Below are 19,371 nucleotides of genomic sequence, written 5' to 3' on the forward strand. Positions count from 1 at the left end.
AGGAAATTTGTCATGGGCTAAAAGTCCCAGTCCCATATACAACAATACATCATAAGCACAGAAAAACAAAACATACACGACAACACAAAATCACAAAAAGTGCTTCAAAGTGCTTCAAAGTGTAGCATATTGCACAGAATAATAGTGCACAAGATCATGTGATGTATGGCACAAAGATAAGATATTCCTTTATTAGTCCCACAAAAATGGGGAAATTTGCATTATTACGGCAGCAAGTGCACAGTAAAATAGAAGAGCAGAAATAAGAAAAAGAATAAGAACAATAAATAATAAGTACGAAGAATAATAAATGAATAATAAAATAATCCTAACATTATTTACATGAGTAATATTGGTATTGTGTGGTAATTTACCACAGATGATATTGTTATTTTACAGATTAAAGTGAAAGAAAATGTGTATGTTATATGTATATTGCACAGCTGAATTGAAATTAGTGATTTCTGTTATGTACTAAACTTTATTTCTATAGCACCTTTCAAAACCGAAGTTACAAGGGCCTTTGCACAATACAATATTAACAGAATAACATACACAAAAACACAATAAAAGCAATAATCAAGCATAAAATGATGAAACATTAAACAATAAATTTAAATAGTCGTCAATATCAATTAATCTTCACAGCTCTAGTTCTTACATCTTTGCTCCTGTTCTGTTTTCTTCTTTTTTAATTACTAGTGAGAATCAGTTTATAGACGATCTTTTTCTTCTGTTCAATAGACGATCTTTGTTTATGTTCAAATCCATTCTCCCGCCCTCTATCCCTCCCGAACTTCCGGTTTCTCCTCTCCTACATCTCCTAGCAACGGTCCTTGGATACGAGCTGCTGGCGGACAGACAACAACAACATGGACCACTCAGAGGTATTTTATGGAGCTAATAGTGACTTTATCCTGCTGTTAAAATAAGTCTTTTTGCAACATGTTTGTTTCACGTCATTTTAAAACCAAATAAACGTGGTTCAAAGTTCACACAGCCACAGTCAGCTGCTAGCTACATGCTAACTGCTAAGCCATGTTATTAACTGGCTAATTTATCGACTGACTAACAAATGGTTAAAGCTACTCCCTTTAAACTCCAGGTATTGGTCAGAGGCGATATATAGGTCATGAGACCGGTACCGATTTGCTATTTTATGTTAGTATTGTGCAGATTATACACAATACTAAAGTCACCATCTCGCTAAACTCACACTAACTTGTTGCACATTGCCAACTTTTTTTATGTATCAATATGTTTCTCCTATTTAAAGGGTGATATCGTTATAGCATTAGTGTCTTAATGTGTAGGTAATGCAGCTTAACTCCTTCGTGGAAAAGTAACTTAAACACTGCTATAAAGGTGGGTCAAATGTAAGTGAATTACCCCTTTAGCTGCATTTGACAGCTGTCCAAGAGGTCTGCTAGCCTTCACTCACTCACAGAGCACCTTATAGGCTAGATGAGTGGTGTCAAACTCATTTAAGGGCCACATAAAGCCATATTTGATCTCATGTGGGCTAGTCCATTAAAATCCACTGCATGATAACCTATAAATAACACATAAAATATATGATGACTTTTTTTTAATAATAAACCATATATTCACAAATCAGATCAATGGTCTGAGATGCCTTAAGAAAGATTAGATAAATCGTCCTAAATGTACACAAATTTTGCAGACAGTGCTGTCAGTTTGGGGTTACCCTGGTAAGAAATACTGATAAAAATGTGTCATTAAAATCTGAATCATGTTGCAAGTTAGTTATCTCAAGTTTGACATCAACAGGAAGATCAGAAGACTTGATTATGAATGGCGAGCAAAAATAAGTGAGAACAGCGTGTGTTTGATTGAAAGATTGGAGGTGCAAGATATTTTCAATTATTTAACGTTTACCATAATAAAAAGGGCTCCAGAGTTGCAAATGCAAACTGTGAACCACCATAGAGTTGTTGTTTGTTTCCCTCAGTAACAGTGTGTTACCTTATTTGGTGTTTTTTTTCAAAGGAGCGGGTGGCGTCTCATCATTTGCCAGCAGATGAAGATATGAGTGAGTCTGCTGCCCGACCCGTAAACCAGCTGGGAGCTCAAAGTCAGGACCAGAACCATAGCCAGTCTAGGATGACAGCAATCGGCTGGGAGCTTCAGAAGCCAGCAGGAAACTCTTTGCAGCTAGGTATGAACGTTTAATAAAACGCTGACTTTCACCCTTTCATTTGTTCTTTAAAATGTTGAATATGATTAGATGTTGCACAAGAAGGTGTGTCATTAGAAATCATGGTTCAGCAATATCAAATACATATTTTTTAGGTATGGAAAGTCACAGTTTTGATAATTCATCACATTGGATTTCATAGGATATAGGATGTTGAAGGCAGTAATGGTTTAAATTTAAAGGATCTGTACTTGAGTTCTTAGTTAAAAGTCTGCTTATAATATCTGGATATAATTCAACCTTTTTTGTATGATTAGACTTTCAGGACAGCAACTTATCTCCAGCTCTCTGCCTCCTGCCTACAAACTACGGAGCGGACCACAGTTCAACTGAATATTCTTTATTCCAACAAAGTGACATGGACTTTTCTCCTTTAAGGTAGGAAAAAATCAGATAAAAGTCAATTATCAGCTCTGTGAATATATATTTCTACAATTTCAAATGTTTAGAGTTTCAATTTTTAATGTGCTTTTTTAAGGGCATACCCTGACATTTCCATGGCATCAGAGAGGTTTCACTTTCTGCCCCAGGATTGCACCACTCAGGCCTCTGATCATGGCTCATTGTCCCAGCACCCTTTGGCCCAAACAACCATCCTATCTGATGAAGGAGCTGGTAGTGTCAGCTCTCTGTCCCAAAACAGTTTGTCACCACACGACAATGGCAGACGAGGAGAAATGGTTCGCTCCCCACAGAGTAACACTGTTAATGAAGGGCAGGGGACACTGTTCAGAGATAATGCAGGTAGCAAAGAGACAACTTCGGAGACACCATCTGACCGTCCAAACAAGCTAGCGGAAGAGGCGCCTGAAGATGACACATTCTTTCTGAGTAAGAACGTCCCTGCCCAGCATCTTCTGGACATCCTTCAGAGAGACATCGGCATGCCGAGCGGCAGCAGCAGCGCTTTATCCTCCACCTCTGAGACCTCTGTAAAAAGAGGTGCCTCTTTTGGCAGAGAGTCTAAAAGCACCAAAGTTACCAAAACAAGCACTGAACACTACAACGTTACTAGAGAAGGTCCTCCAGGCGAAGCTTCTCTTCCTCAGCAGCAAACACAAAAACTTGATCAATCACGAACACTATCATGTGAGGTCAGTAATATCACCATGGGCTCCCGCAGCACTCAACCTGACAACAGTAGTGAAGAGTTACGTAGAGAGCTGCTCTCGGAGACAGAGAGAGGAAATAGCCATGAAGCTCAATTTAAAAGGCAACCACCGAAAAGTGCTGCACCAACACCTGGTGAACCTCTCACACCGTATCCCACGGAGGATACCTCAGAGGGCAAGCAAAGTGTGACTAGAACAAATCTGGGTGGTGTACCATGGACAGGAGCGTTTTCCACAGGTGTAGAACGGGGTCATAGAGTTCACAACCTGTGGTCGTCAGGCAACCAAACAGGGATCGATGGGTCCTATCTGGGGTTCCTTCCACAGTCCCAGTCCACTCCAGGGGTTTTTAAAGCACCTTCCAAATCCAGTGTCAAAGCTACATTAGGGCAACTTTCTGCTATAGATTCTAACAAAGAGAGCTCATATCAATCAGGAACAGGGATCTCTTCAGAGCCAGCTCCTCCTGTGCCTGCTGCCTCTCGCCCTGACACAGCAGATCAGTGTCAAAGTGAACCAACCTCTGCAAAAGTCCACTCTCTCCCGAGTCTCAATTATATGCAGAAAGTAGACGCTTGGAGGGAAAATCAGAGTTCAGGCAAGACGTCGCTGTTTGATAGCTTGGCTCTGCAAGGATTTTCTGGCGCCTCTCCTAAAAAGAAAGCTTACGATGCAGTATCCGACACCCTCAATCACATCCTGACTCAGCAGGTAAGAAGTTCACATCAGCCTCCTGGCGCGAGTGCTGCCAACCCAAGTGTAACACAGAATTCCTCCACGGTTCAGTCTGGCTGCTCTTCACCAAGACGAGGGGAGGCAGTTGGCAGTGCCCCCAGTGACAGGGATAACAACGGGTCTGCAACACAACCCTCTGCTTCCCCCTTTGGCAGATCACAGTCACACTCCTCTATCAGTACGGTTGTCATGTCAGCTCAGAAACATCAACACACTGAGAGGGCCGCAGGAAAAGAAAAGGAGAGTCAGACTCAAGACGACGGCCGTCAGCAGCCGAGTGCCACAGTTCAACCTGCGCCTCTCGTCAACCTCGGCCAGTTCAGTGACGTTTCTTTTGATACAGATTTGTTGCCCTCGAGTTCCCTAGATAGCTACAACAGTGGAGTTAAACTGGGGACGTCCATCGGAGCTTCTTCTGTTGTCAGCTTAGAGGTCGATAATTACGTCCCTTACTGGACCTCAAAAATGTCGACACCACCACCTCTGCCCCGGCCTCGAGAGCTGAACATTGAAGAACGAATACCGGTAATAAAAGAAACTGACAAGTATACAATTTCTTTAAAATAAGTTTTAGGAATTGAAGATTTATTATAGCTGCTTAAGGAGTTAGCAATCTGGAAACAGTTGATTTATTAAACATGCACAATTTTGTTGATGTACTGAGACTTTTATTCTCTATTCTGATCCGGTGTTCATTTCTCATTCTTTCAGTTGTATCTTCATAATCTTGGTATTGACCAGTCACCCTCAACAATCTTGACTCCATTTGTGCCCAGAGGGCCCATCAGAGAGCCTGAATTCTCTCCTACTGATCTCTGTACGATTAAAGGATCAAGTGGAACCCCAACCAAGAGCACTCAACCGTCTGACGGTAAATAATCATAAAACCAACCTTCAAAACAGGAGAAAGAACTGATAATTCAGTATAGAGCTTATTTAGGTGAAAAAAGGGCTAATTTCCACTGTAGATCTGTTTTCATCATCCAGCCCAAGAGCCTGACATTTAAAGAGGTTATCTAAAGTTCACCATATGTTCAAAAGCCATATGTAAGTAGTAAGTAAGTAGTATAATTCCTCATGTTATCTACTATTTATTTTACTATTCAGATTAAAAAATAAACAATGTTTTGATGTAAAATTTGGTGGGTTTTTAACAAAAAGTGTGTGCCAAATATGTTTTTTAATTTATATATTTCATTACAAGCGCAATATTCCAGATTAATATGTAGGAATCAACTCTTGATAATTACTAAACATCCTTTATTACCCACAATAAAGCAGAAACTCAAACTGACGTACTGATTTGTTGTATTTTCAGCTGGTAGTCCCCATAAAGGAGAGTTTTCCAGGTGCAGCGTTCTGTCAGCGGAGTCGAGTATATCTATACCGTTCAGCATGGACAGTCTTGGTCCAGCTGCATCTGTTCCAGAGAAGACCAGGACCTCTCTGTCATCTGATACAGCAGCTGGTCAGAGCAACCGCAGACCGGCACCCTGCTCTCAGTCTGATGAAGACTCTGTTTCCGCCACACTTCAAACCAGTCAGCTACAGCAGAGGGACAGCGGCTTAACCAGCAGCCAGACTACCGTCCAGCTGGGAGACAGGTTTGACTCGGACTTGTCGTTAGCTACCAAGGCTCGGTGCGTGGATAGAGACCTCAGAGCAAGCCGTGGCATGGAGCAAAGCGCAGAGGATTCTTTCGTTGGCACCACGACCTTGCGGGAGATCCGTAAACTTCTCTCTCAGGCAGAGAACGTTATGTCTGCAAGATCTTCGGGAGCCTCCTCAATCCCCGCGGTACCTCGTCTGCTCTCTGATGACGACATATTCCTCTCACTGAGGAAGCAGTCTGGCAGACTCCAGGACTCCTCGTTCACCTCCTCCTCATCTACTGCTGGAGAGCTCAGAACTCAGTCCCCCCTGCTTTGGGCCAGATCCTCATCTGACTCCATGCTAACCTCAGAGAAACCAAGAGAACGCTCTATTGGTCAAGAGAGTATGAAACCATCAGGGCAACCAGGTTATCTATCCACAAAGACTCTAATTACTGCACCTGGATCATACGTAACCCCACAAACCAGCAGCAGTGGAGGTGGAGGTGCAGGATTGTCCCTCCTTCTCGCCAAATCAGCACGGCGTGCAGAGCCTGAGGGCTGCAGTGCTGCTCCTCCTGACAACGCAGCTCCACAGCAGCAGCCGCCAGTGATCAACACCTCAACAGCTGGGAGCACACAGCAGCAGTCCTCCTCTACTCCTACTCCTTCAGACACAGCTAGCACACCAGAGGAGGAACAACAGGCCACACAGGGTGGTGCTGTAGAGAGTAGCTCCTCCTCACCCGTCCACGAGGAAGACACTGATCAGGGAGTGATTAGCGATGGGAGCAGCGAGAGCTCGCTGGCTGTCAGAGTGGCCAAGTTACTGCAGAGTGAATCTCCAGCCACCATGGTTTCCAGCACACCCAGTCTCACTGACCAAGAGGAGAGCAGAGCCAGAGGTAAGAGGGTTCAAATGCTTTAAAAACTTTTGAAAGTTTTGATTGATTAAAAAACAATTAACATTAGTTTTTAAACCACTTTTGTAGCAGAATTCACTTCCTTATAGTTCATTTGTAGTCATGTTTTCCCCAAAATATACAAAGATAAACTGAGTCAGCCTCATTCCTCAAACACAATCCTATCAAGATAAGCATGTGCATACATGGTTCTGCACAGCACTGCCGTCCTTAGCTTCTGTCGCTTAGACCTGCTCTATCTCAGCTCACTCAGTGGCTCTTCTGCACCAGTGTGAAAGTCTGTTTTCTGTTATGTTGCAGAATGGATTAAACTGAAGATATCAGGACAGCAGTGTGAGCCTCTGGAGCTGGACAAAGAAGACAGGAAGCGGATTGAGGAGATCAAACGAGATCTGCTGTTAAAACACCCGATGAAGGTATCACACGTCACACACCATTCAGTTACAATTATAAAAGCTTTATTTGGAGCTATATACTTCATTTATTAAGTTTTGTAAATTGAGGGTATAAACACTTACAAATGTTTACTTTTGACACACTTTTAAATCATGTAAATATTAAAGTTTTTCTTCTTATGATTTTGATGTTCGCCTCCAATCTCTGGACAGTGCAGGTCTGGTGCTGAAGGTAACTGGTGTGTTGCAGGCTTGATGTGTCATTAGATGCATGTTGGACATTTTGTAAAAACCTGATTAAAACAGTTTCCAGTTATGAGTTCAGTTTAAGTTTGGAGTGCAAAAAAGATTTTCTTAGCATCTTTGTGTTGGGTGAATTAATTCACAGGATAATGTAAACTATGGAGGGGTGAATTGATGGCAACTGGACTTCTTTATAGATACTTGAAGACAGTTTGCCTCTCATCCAAGGAGCTACTTCAATTCTAACTGACTGGTCGGGAGTCCCGGGTTTTTAATTTCTGTGAGGTTGTTATCCAGGTCAGCTGTATTATCCCAGAGGGGCAAATTGTGGTACAGCCGGCAGCAAACACATATGAAATACAATAAACAATGAAAACTTCCACAAATAATAGACAAAACCCACCTTACAAGAGACACAAAATAACAATAGTACATCAAACATAATAAAATCAGCAAATATTGAAGTGGAAGTTAGCACAATTTTACAAAAGATAAATAATGGTGTCTCTACTTTGATGTAGATAGTCTCATTCAATCCCCTTTCAAACCATTTTGTCCTCCCTTATCTAAAACATTTATGCTCTTGTCCTCAAAAGCACGTTGCTCATCTTTTCTAGGTGTAGTTAAACTGCTGAGTCTTGACCTGAGGAGTTGGCCTTCCTCTGCTGAGCCGTGTGTTTCTTTAATGATTGTTTAGTTTCACAGATATATGAGTCAGTGCCTTCCTCACTGCACTGGACTGCATACACTATACTGCTTTTTTTGTGTTTGAGCAGCAAAATGCCTTCAAGTATCTACAACCAAGTCCAGCTGCCCTTGATTCAACCATACTTAGATAATCCTGACCTGGGAGACTCAGACATTATAATGATTTCATCTGGTGTCACTGTTTAACACAGATGTTTTTTTTTATTTTGCTTTTCCTTCCAGAGCCAAGGCAGCACAGACACGGAGAGCAGTGCAGCGTCCAGTGTTGGAGGCTTGAGGGCGCAGGAGCTGCTGCCCCGAGCTGCAGACACATTTACCACCCTCAGAAATGCTAAAAACCAGGCATCCCAGCTGCTGCACCATCTTGGCACGATCCCCCCTGACCCCAGCGTTCAGCTTCAAAACTCCCTTCCCACAGATCTGGAGACTCGTATACGAGAGATTGCTGCTAGAGAAGGTGTAACTCTCCCACGGACAAACGCTCAGTCTCTCACATCCATCACCATTGCCAGCTGCAGGCGCTCCACCTCCCCTTCTTCCTCCATGTCCCCTGTATCTACTCTCAGTCCGGCCCCAGAGCCTCTCCATCTGAACGAGCTCTCCACAGAAACAGTGAGACAACCTGCAGACAGGAAGTTAACCTCCACTCTGAATGAAGCAGATAAGACAGCTTCAGTGTTTGAACCAAGCAGTAGTCTCTACACCCGAAAACAAAACCTGACCTCACTGTCAGCACTGGAGAATCAGAGGAGACAAGACGCTGTAGGAGGCCAGCATGAAGAACCTCTGCCACCCTCGCAGGGTTTAGATAGAGAGGATGAGACTTCCAGAGATGATAACTCACAATATTTCAAGCAGGATGATGAGTTATCCATCCAGGACAGCTCTCTTTCTGGTGTCGGAGCTAAACACGCTACAGTCTCGACTAGCACTGAATCCCAAACAAGAACAGGTCACATCTCTCATGTTCATCTCACTCTTTCACCTAAATCTACTGATCACAGCGTGGATACTACTGTGCGCTTCAATCACACTAACGCTGCTCCGAGGCCGCAGCAGAACGTGTTCGTCCCTCTCAGACACTCCTCCCCAGCTAACAGCAGTCCGGACGAAGGCGTTGGATCATGCAGTCCGCTCGAGTGGAACCAGAGCAGAGAGCTGACAGGACGACGGCAGCCTGAAAGAGCCGACACTTCCACGCTGTACAAACCTGCTGCGTCTCATGGAAGGACGATGACCTCCACATCCACACAGTCCTCTACAGCGCCACACACAGAGGAAGGGTCATCAAGATCCTTAACCACTGAAACACCAGGTAGGTTTATAATGATAAATACTTAAATATAATGTGAGAGTATACTATTATTTTAAGAATTCATACTCCTAATTTAGTGTAAACAGATCATCAGAGTATTGTAAAACATCAAATGATAATTATATTTCATGCGTTCCTACTTGTGTTTAATAGCATTTGTTTCCCAGATGAAATGACGAGGGTTGGATCAAGTAGTGGGTGTGGCAGCGGGTTAGTGATTAGAAATAGGTCTGTAATTAAAGAGAAAACTGTGTTTCTTTAGTCTATATAATAGCAGAAATTGGGAAAACATGTCAATCACAAATCCCCAGAGAGAGCGTGTCCTCTTCAAACTACCGGTACTCATCCTGGCCGATCAGTAGTCCAAAAGTCCAAAGATAATAAACTTACACTTATTTAAAACAGAGAGACAGAAAGTGAGAAGCTGTAACTACTGAATCTTCAGCATGTTTTCTTGCTAAATGAAACTGTTAATGGATTATTAAAATTGTTGACCATTAGCTTCCTGTCAATCAAATAATAGTTTCAGTTGTGATTAAAAACAAAAGCTAGAATTAATCCTTTTTATTTATCCTTGGCTCGTCCGAATCAAAACGATCTAACTTCATCTCAGAAATAGTCTTTTCTGTCTCATCATCTTTTCTGTTTGCTTTAAGAAACAAACTCTATTTGATCGTCTTTGATAAATCCTGATTGCCTTGCAGAATGAAATTAGAAAACAATCTGCAGTTTATTTTGTTCTGATTAAATTTGTTAATGAACCAAACAGCTCAATAAAAATCTTTGATGAAAATAAAAACAATTAATAGTGTGAAAGTCTTTGGAAAAATAATTAGATTTTCTTCTGTAAAATATCTTTAAAAGTTGAGCTTCGAATTCTGACACGCTCCTTATCAAAATAACATCTTAAAAAATATAATCAAAGTTATTTTTATTATGTTTCTGTGTCAGTTGAAGATGATTTAATGTGGCCTCTCGCTGCTCCTCATACAGCCGTACCCGTCCTGTTGCCGTATAAACCTCGTGGCAGTGAGGAGCTCTTCTACGTCCCTCAGACAGAAGCTGACGTCTCCTCTACTGGCACCACCATGGAGAGCACACACACAGGTACATTTAAATCTCACACCAGTCTATCACCATGATCTTTTATTTTATTTTAGTGATCTTGAATGACTTGTGGAAAGCTTGTGTGTTTTCTTTTCAAAAAATATGTGTAAAAGTTGCTCAACTGGCTCAACTTCAACACAGCAAATCGTAAAATAAGTAGTTCAGCAAATTAGGAATTAAGTAATTTAATATATTGAGAGAACAGGATAGTAATTTCAGTCTTGGATGAAAGAGGAGGCTCCACTTCCATGTCCCCTGTGCCTGCTTGGGTAGCAGCTGGTCCTTTTGTAACGTACACCAGGCAGGCGGAGCATTAATTATTCATGTTCAGGGGCAGAGTGAGACAAAGGCAGAGCTGGGGCCCGGCAGAGAGGCAGAGAGAGGGGACCTTTACAATCCAAGTCTCTGAACATTTTCTGCTCCTCTCTCTTTAAAAATGAAGGATTTCTGGTCACTTTTCCAGCAGCATTAATCATCTGTTATATCAGATATTTTGGGTGTAACTCATCATGAGGTAACGAGACATTGTTGACTCTTCACCAGGCTCAGACGACGCTGTGCCTCCGAGCTTCAGCAGTGAGGTCCTCGGACACCAAGACCCGGGTCTGGACCGCGGAGTCACCATCAGACACACAGAGGGCATCTACAGCAAGAGGCTGAAAACGACCACGTTCAAAATGCAAGAACGCGCACACAGAGGTGAGCTGAACTTACTGACTGACTGTATGTACTACACTTGTTATTTACTTTATTTGGCTGTGACATCAAATTTATTGCATCAGAATACAGTGTTAAAGGTAAAATAAAATATAGCCTATAGGCAGCGAAATGTAACAAAATAGAAATGACAACAAAATTTATTTTAAATCAACAACAAAATAATTAACCATTTAATGTTTGAAAGGGTGTAAGATGAAGTAAAGAACTTTTATAGTCTTACCCCTTTTTTTCTTTTCTTTCAAATCAAGCCAAAAAAAACTTCAAAACAACATAAGAGAATGAAAAAAACAATAACAAAAATCAACAAACTCCATGAAAATACAAAAACCAAAGATGTGATATCATGTTACAAAATACTTAGAAAGTATTTTCTGCATATCCAAACTCTGATGTACCTTTAGTTTATTTAGAGTCGATCCCATTCACAGTAGTACACGTCCTGCTGCTGGAAATACTAGCTACTGCTAGTAATGCAGCAGATCACAACTGAATGCTCCTTTTACTCCTGTTTAACATAAACTGTCCAGCTGTTGTTTAGCCTTTAAAATATTAAATATTAAAACCATTAAAACACTTTTTCTATGGGTCAATTTTCTTAAGTACATTTCTGAGCCTCTTTTAAAAAAGGAAATATATATTTGTGAGCTGTGAGGTAAGAATGGATGAGCTGAGAGCGCCACAGTAGGAGTGTCAAAGTATTTAGAGATTCATTGTTGGTTTTGGTCTTTTTTTTTGGATTTGTTGACACTAAGATTAAAACACTATCACGAGCTTGATCTTCATCGTTATGTCTCTCTCCTCACCACAGATGGAAGCTCACAAACAACTCCAGCTCCAAAGCCGTCTCCTCAGGCATCCGTCGCCTTCACCAGAGTGCCTTCATCCAGCAACCGAGTAACGTCCAGCACCAAGATAGACCGGGGAACCAGTCCGGTCCAGTTCCTTACTTATAATCAACCAGAGAGGATCAGAGAGACATTTCAGGATGTTCATGTGGAGATGGACCGTAGCAGGGTGAGCCACCACAGGTCAGATCATCAAAGGTCTGTTCTCCAAACCAGAGCAGAGCGAGATCAGGAAAGGAGAGACGCTGACCTCCGACAGCAGAGCCTCAGCAATCTGGACCAGCTGTGGCAAACTTTCTGTGAGCGGTGGAGCGTGGAAGAGTCTCGTCCGACCAGTGACAGAGAATCATCGCTGCTGGAGAGGTTGGAGCGTCTGTCCCGTCTCATTCACAGCACCAGGGGCGCCAACATGTCCGAGCTGCAGACGGAGGAGCAACAGCAGGAATGGAGAGAAGAGGAGGCTGCGCTGACAAGGAAAGAAAGGAGGCACGATGTTGGAGAGGTTAGGAGGGACAGACGTGGTGATGACAGAGAAAGGGAGAGAAAAACCAGTAGAAGTGTTCCTCATCAGGTCTGGACTCAGCGGGGGCAGGTTGACGAAACTTCTGAACCTGCAGAGGAAGACAGCTACGCCTCCCTCACCTCCAACACCTCCGACAAATCCTCCCAGAGTCAGCACCTCAGAGACGAGTCTGAGTCTTTGTCCACCGCGTCCGGCTCCATGTCCACCGTGGACACGGCCCGGCTAATCCGAGCCTTCGGAGCCGACAGAGTCCAACACCTGAAGACGAGCTCCAGCCTCAGTAAACTGTACAGCACCATCAACAAGCAGAAAGAAGAGAGGGAGCAGCGGAGAGGGAGAGACAAGAGTCCGGCTCACGTCATCACACTGACAGAGACCAACGGCACTGATGAATCTACAGTACGTACATCTGCATGTTGATCTCATTTCCTTTCTCAAGTTTATAGAGTTTAATCACACATTGAGAAATTAGAAAACCTGGATAGTGTTTGTAATTCTGTTCTTTTAAAAAAAAACAACACTGAAATTCATCAATACATTCCCTTTTTTCTTTCCATGATCAGCACTTCCTACTTTAAGAAAAACTTGATGAGATTATCCCAAAAAATGAAGCCTCTATGTTTTTACCAGTGTGATATGAAGCTGGAAAATCTACCAAACATAATCTGCTAAATATCACCAAAGAAAAACCTGAAGATCATTAAAAACTCTTTTATTATGAAGAGTAGAAATCTGCCAGAAACACACAGGAGTCTTGTCTTTGTTCAGCACCTAATGAACGATAGGAGAACAAACTTTTCATTATATCGTATTGAAACGTTTCTAACTTGTTATGTCATTGCGTTGGTCGGCAGGTCGCTGCAGATTCGTCGTCAACCAGCACTTACACCCCTTCCTCCCACCACGGCCCCTCTAGAGGTCTAACAGGCAAGAGGACGATTAAACTGGTCAGCAAAGGCATCCAGGCGGGTCAGTAACACAGATGATTTACTCAGATTATGTGTGTAAACTCTTTCTGACATTGATAACAGGATGAATTAATGTTAGTTTAGGATTAGTATTATTTATATTAATATCAAATGTTAATGTTAATCTATGTCAGTATTACTCATGAAAGGATGAGAAAGGGTCCGTTTATGTTGCCGACCTAAAGTTACCAAAACTGTAATCAATCCTTTCTCGCTCACTTTGAGGTTTATTTCACAATGATGGCAAAATAAGGCTCTAATTCTTTAATCTGTTGCTCTCTTTTCTCTCAGGTGATCTGGAGATCGTCAGTAACGGGACTCGACGACACACCAGAGATGTTGGAACCACGTTTCCGTCGCCCGGTGACGCCAGAGCTCTCAGACAGATCTCATCTCCACCATCCAGCACAGAGAGAGGAAGACGAGGGCAGAGGAGCCAATCCAAGACTCCAGGCTCACAAAAGCAATCGAAGAGTAAAAAGACTCCATCAAAAGTTTACCCTGAAGGTACGTCACGCTATAAATGATGTTGTTATTCAAATTAATAGATGGATTCAGCTGCTGTGAGTAACCCTTCTCGGTCTCTTTCAGGAGTTTCGTGGTTCATCTCCGCTGATAATCTGAGAGCAGACGCGAGGAAGGAGAACCGGCCGGAGGAAGAGGAGCTGGCTTGGAGGCGGGGTACGGCCTGGTTCGAGCCGTACAGGAGAACCTATCCGTGGAGAGAGCCGCTCCGACAGAGACAGATCCACGAGGACAGAAACGGACCGCCTGCTTTTACACATCAGGATGAATCTGATCCAGATCCTGCATCCAAAGGAACGTCCTCCGGTCTCAGACACGTCACTCTACAGGTCGGTTTGTAGTACATTTGTAGAACAGGACTTTCAAATGGGCATTTTTATTGTCACTTTTATAAAATATGTGTGTTAAGAAGTGATGACTCTGGTGTTTTGTGGGAGGGAACTACATTTTTAAGAAACAGTCCTTTTTATTTAAAAGATCTATAATTGTTCACATGCTTACAAGATTCAGTAAATATTGAACATCTATTCTGACTTAAGACTTGAACTTTACATTCATATGACAAATAAATGATGACCTTTTTAAAATGTCTAGAGCTGCAGTGATTAGTTGATTTATAGATTAGCTGATTGGCAGAAAACAAATAGCTTTGTTAAAACTATTAAATGTTACCTTTGATGTAGTTAGTCCTCTGTGACATTAAACTGAATCTCTTTGGATTGTAAACTCTTATTCGGGATAAAATAAAACTTTTCAGGCTGGTTTAAAGTGCATCACAGACGGGTAGTATAAAGTGCATTTTTTGTTCGGACTCTGCCTCGATAAATGCACTTCATACTACCCGTCTGTGATGCACTTTTAACTACCAGTCACTTTAACTATGTTTTATTTGTATATGATGTTTTAGCCTGTTTTAGCTTGTTTTTAAATTAGATTTAATTTATTTTAGTATCTGAGACCTGAGTACTATATCTCACTCACATGGCTGACATGATGACTGACAAATAAAGCATCTTGAATCTTGAATCTTGACCTTTGGGAAACGGTTATCAACATTTTCGCAGCTTTCTGACACTTAAACTAAACAACTTCTCAGTTAATCAAGCAAATAATCAACATTGAAAATAATGATTAGTTGCAGCTCTATTATAATTTCCTTTTGTGGTTTAAGAAAAGTAATTTACTGTTTCCTGAATCCTGCAGGATGCTCTGAAGATGTATCGTCCAGAGTTCATCTCCCGGTCTTTGCATAGGATGGAGCTCTTGAGTCTGCAGGTGGAGGAGAGACGGCTGCAGACCGTCTACAGCAGAGAGAGAGACGGGCTCTTTAACTGGCCTCGGGGCCACGAGAGGCTCCAGAAGCCTGCAGGTACTAAACACCAGCAGAGAAACGTTCTGCAGGTTTTAATGTTCACACACATCGACTGTCACATCGTCTTCATCTTCAAGGGTTTGATTTTATAGAGCTCACAGTGTTAGACTTGGTGCTGCTGATACTGTTGCTCATTAATGAAAAACTCTGAAGAGGAGTAAAAGTTGTTTCATGACTATTTTCTTCTTTCAGGCACGGCTCTGCTCAGGAGGGCTGTTCCCAGGAAGGAGATGATCCAGAGATCCAAACTGTAAGATTTTCATTTTTCTCTTTTTCTGATAATATTTGCAGAACTACATCTAGTGATTATTTTAATTATTAATTAATCTGTTGATTATTTTTTTGATAAGTAATGTGCTCCATAAAATGTTAGAAAATAGTGAAAAATTAGGTTTTGTCCAATCAACAACTAAGAACCCAGAGATATTCAGTTTACGGTCAAATATGAGAAAGAAAAACATCAAATCATCTCATCTGACAAGTTGAAATCAGCACATTTGTAATTTTTGCTTAAAGAAATGATAACAAAAGTTTTTCGATTATCAAAATAGTTGCTGAATTAAATTTTTTCTGTCCATCGACTAATTGATTAATTGGCTAATTGTTGCAGCTCTAAATATTAAATTCTAATATTATTATTCTTGACACGTAATATTGACAGTAATATCGATATTCACTCATTTTTATATTGAGGAGGCAGAAATCTGATATTCATAAAACCAAAAGTATCTGTATGTAGTAAAGTTGTAGATTTTTTTTTGATCACTCAGATGTTTTAAAATCCATTATTAATAGTTAAGTGACACAGATGTTGTTGAATGATCTCGGCCATATTTTAAATTTTACCTTCCTCAAACATTTCGTCTCTCTTTCAGGATCTACGAGAGTCTTCCAGAGGTGCAGATGAGGAAAGAGGAGCAAAGAAGAAAAGCAGAGTATCAAACGAACCGGCTGAACGCTCAACTTTACAACAAGGTAATAAAACGACGACTGATTCACACAAAGATGATTTTAAATTTAACGAGACAGTCTCACTAAATAATAAATACAATTAGTTTTAAGCTCAAATTCAGATATATTAAAAAGCATCAATGAGAATACTAAATTCCTTACATTTTTCTTTCTTATGACTCTTACTACAGTTTACACAGTGTGTCAAAGATCATCATCATCATTATTATTATTATCATTATTATTACATTTATTATTATCTATGAATTAAATGAAAGTTTTGTTTTCTGTCTTTCAGAGAATCACAAACCGCGTCCTCGGCAGAAGAACAGTCTGGCAGTGATCAAACTTTTTACTGTAGATAAAAATCAATGATGTGAATGTCTTCTTCTTCTTCTTCTTTTAAAACTACCTTCTTTAACAAAAATGAGCTTTTATTTATATGTGACAAAGTTTTTTTTTAAGTCATTTTAAAGATTATGTAGAAAAGTAGAATTTTATCCATAAAATTAATATTTGGTATTTTTGGACTTTTTCTACTTTTTACAAACCAGTGGGACAAAATGTGTTTTTATATTTCATGTTTAAAAAAAATAAACAGTTTCTCCATATTTTCATATTTCTCTTTAACATTTGTGTGTTTGTGTGATTGAAGGCAGAGAAGGCGGGGGACAAAGATCTGCTGGCTTTAATGTCTTTATTGATCTGTTATCAGTTGTGCAAGAGCAGGAAGCCACACGAGGAAAAGGTAAGACGAGTTATAAGACAAGCTGCAGATTCAGTACATCAGCGGCTCGTTGTGAGAGCGCTCTCCCAAACATCAACAGTGAATAAATAAGAAATGAGGTGATCTGCATGTTTCCCTCTTTAAGTATTATATAATATGTGATGTTATGTAGATGCACTATGCCCATTCATTAAATCATTAGAAAATAAAAACGTCCTACCTCTGTTGTATGGAAACATAAATATACTAACAAATAAATAAAAATAATAATTAGCATGGATTAATTAAAACTAAATAGCCTTTTTGTTTATTTTTAAATCAGCCATGGCAAACGTGGTGAAGAAGAACGAAGATTCTTTGGCAAAGATGTAGTTTTGCTTTTTTCTTTTTTTCTCTTTTTTTTTTTTTTTTTTAAATGAGGTTTTGATCTGAACCAATAAAAATAAGGCAGGTGATCAATCTTTACCACAAGGCTCTCTGCAGGTTTAAGGCTCGGACAAAAAGTTTAAAGTCTACAGCGACAAGAGTCTCAACGTAACCCAGGTAACACAGGTAACACAGGTAATACAGGTGTTTCTGGATTATTCGTTTTGTTGTAATTCAGGAAAAAAAAATTGCCCCAAAACAACCCAGTGTGTGTGTCGTGTGTAAAAGTAGACGTAGTAACAACTGACTGGAATTGACACCGACGACGAGTGTAATAAATACTAAATAATTTAAAACATAGAATTCTTTTATCTGACTAAAAAAAAAAAGAAAGTGAAGTCAGGTTTTTAAATAAACATGAAAAATAAAAATCCCTGGTTAGGTTAATTTAACTATTCTTTACTCCATGCAGCCCAAAACTACAGAGGTAACAAAAAAAACCCAAATCCTTAAAATCCTCAATTTTTAGCTTGTATGTAACTTTACTGCTGCGGTGTCATAGTCACATGACCTTCATCAGTCAAGACGTCATCGCAGCGATAAACTTACATCCAACTTGAGTGATTTTATAGCGGATTTGTTCTCCTCTGTGGTTTCTTCTTACGACCTCGTCACTCAAAACTTATTATATGTGCAAAACGTCTCTTTGATCAAACACACAGTAAAATGCCCTCTACTGGAAATAATGGACATATCTTCTTCTTTAAAACCTTTTATAATCCTTTTCTCTCTCTCTCTCTCCCTCTTCTCTCTCTCTTTTTTTAAAACATATAAAAATGGAGCACACAACAGTGACACCTGATTTTTTTGTTTTTTTTTAAATAACACCACAGTCATGAACCTTCACTGTCGCTGTGTAGCGTTTAACGGTAGTGCGTTTTTACAAAGTTGAAACATACAGTAGAGACGTACAGCAACATCCAGCGATTTTGGCCTAAAATATGCTGCGTTCACTGACAAACCACGCTGTGCAGGTTCCAACACCAGAGCCAAAAGAGAGGAGGCTGAGAAACACTGAAACGACCAGCATTTAGAGATTTAAATTCAGCAGATATTAGTCATGATATATCCTCTCAGTCTGAAATCACCTCTCAAATCAGGTCAATTTAAATTAGATTTGAAACCCGAGAAGAAGAATCAGGTTTCCACTCGACTCGAGTCACTGAGATTAGATTTTACATGAAGGAGAAAGCAGATAAATGTGATATTGGTGGTAATCTAATACGTATGTCTCTTGGCTTTACTGGCCTTGCTTTAAAATGTTCATAATTTAATAACTGTAGTCCTCATCCAGAGTCCTAACAGACAAGTAGTGATGAGGAAATGAACTCTCGATCAGTATGAAGCAACTGTATAGAACATTTAAATTATTTTGGGCCGATTTTCTGGACAGGGATTAACTCTAGTCCAAGACTGGAGTTGTTTCTCAATGGATATTATTTAGGACTAGTCTTAATCTCTGTCTGAGAAACTGGACCTTTAAGTATTTGAAGATTTCGGTTTAGACCTGCTCTATGTGTAAAGTACCTTGAGATGACTTTGTTGTGATTCGGCGCTTTACAAATAAAGATTGATTGATTTGATGAAGTCAAAATGATGATATCTGACCCCCGAAACTGCTTTTTCTTTAATAAGTCTGAACTGGGGCGGTGTTTAGCTCAGTGGGTAGAGCACCCGCCCCATGTGTTGAGGCTACAGTCCTCACTGCAGGCGACCCCGATTCCAATCCCGCACCGAGTGGTCCTATCCTGCGTGTCATTCCCCCCTCTCTGCCACCAGTTTCCTGTCTCTTTCTACTTGTCTGTCCATTAAAGGCAAAAAAAAAGCCCCAAAAAATATACTTTAAAAAAAAAAGTCTTAACTGTTAAAGCAGATCAGTTTTAAACCGAGTCCACAGCTCTGGTTTTAAATATCGTGGCAGATTAAAGATCCAAAACCAGCGCAACACCTCTCTGATACTGATGCG

At 40.6% G+C, this 19,371-nt stretch overlaps 1 protein-coding gene across 1 annotated transcript; it reads left to right on the top strand.

Moving 5' to 3' along the window:
* The first annotated feature begins 827 nt into the window (after positions 1 to 827).
* On the top strand, positions 828 to 16,634 carry alms1 (ALMS1 centrosome and basal body associated protein). Its single transcript, XM_053336255.1, has 18 exons — positions 828 to 887; positions 2,011 to 2,179; positions 2,476 to 2,596; positions 2,697 to 4,590; positions 4,777 to 4,936; positions 5,384 to 6,562; positions 6,881 to 6,996; positions 8,149 to 9,241; positions 10,235 to 10,348; positions 10,892 to 11,047; positions 11,877 to 12,835; positions 13,291 to 13,405; positions 13,696 to 13,911; positions 13,996 to 14,258; positions 15,133 to 15,298; positions 15,494 to 15,551; positions 16,177 to 16,276; positions 16,551 to 16,634. The coding sequence occupies exons 1-18, from the start codon at positions 873 to 875 to the stop codon at positions 16,593 to 16,595; spliced, it is 6,939 nt and encodes a 2,312-aa protein (XP_053192230.1). The 5' UTR covers positions 828 to 872; the 3' UTR covers positions 16,596 to 16,634.
* The last annotated feature ends 2,737 nt before the right edge of the window (positions 16,635 to 19,371 follow it).

This window comes from Scomber japonicus, chromosome 16 (assembly GCF_027409825.1).
Source record: "Scomber japonicus isolate fScoJap1 chromosome 16, fScoJap1.pri, whole genome shotgun sequence".
Lineage (NCBI taxonomy): Eukaryota > Metazoa > Chordata > Actinopteri > Scombriformes > Scombridae > Scomber > Scomber japonicus.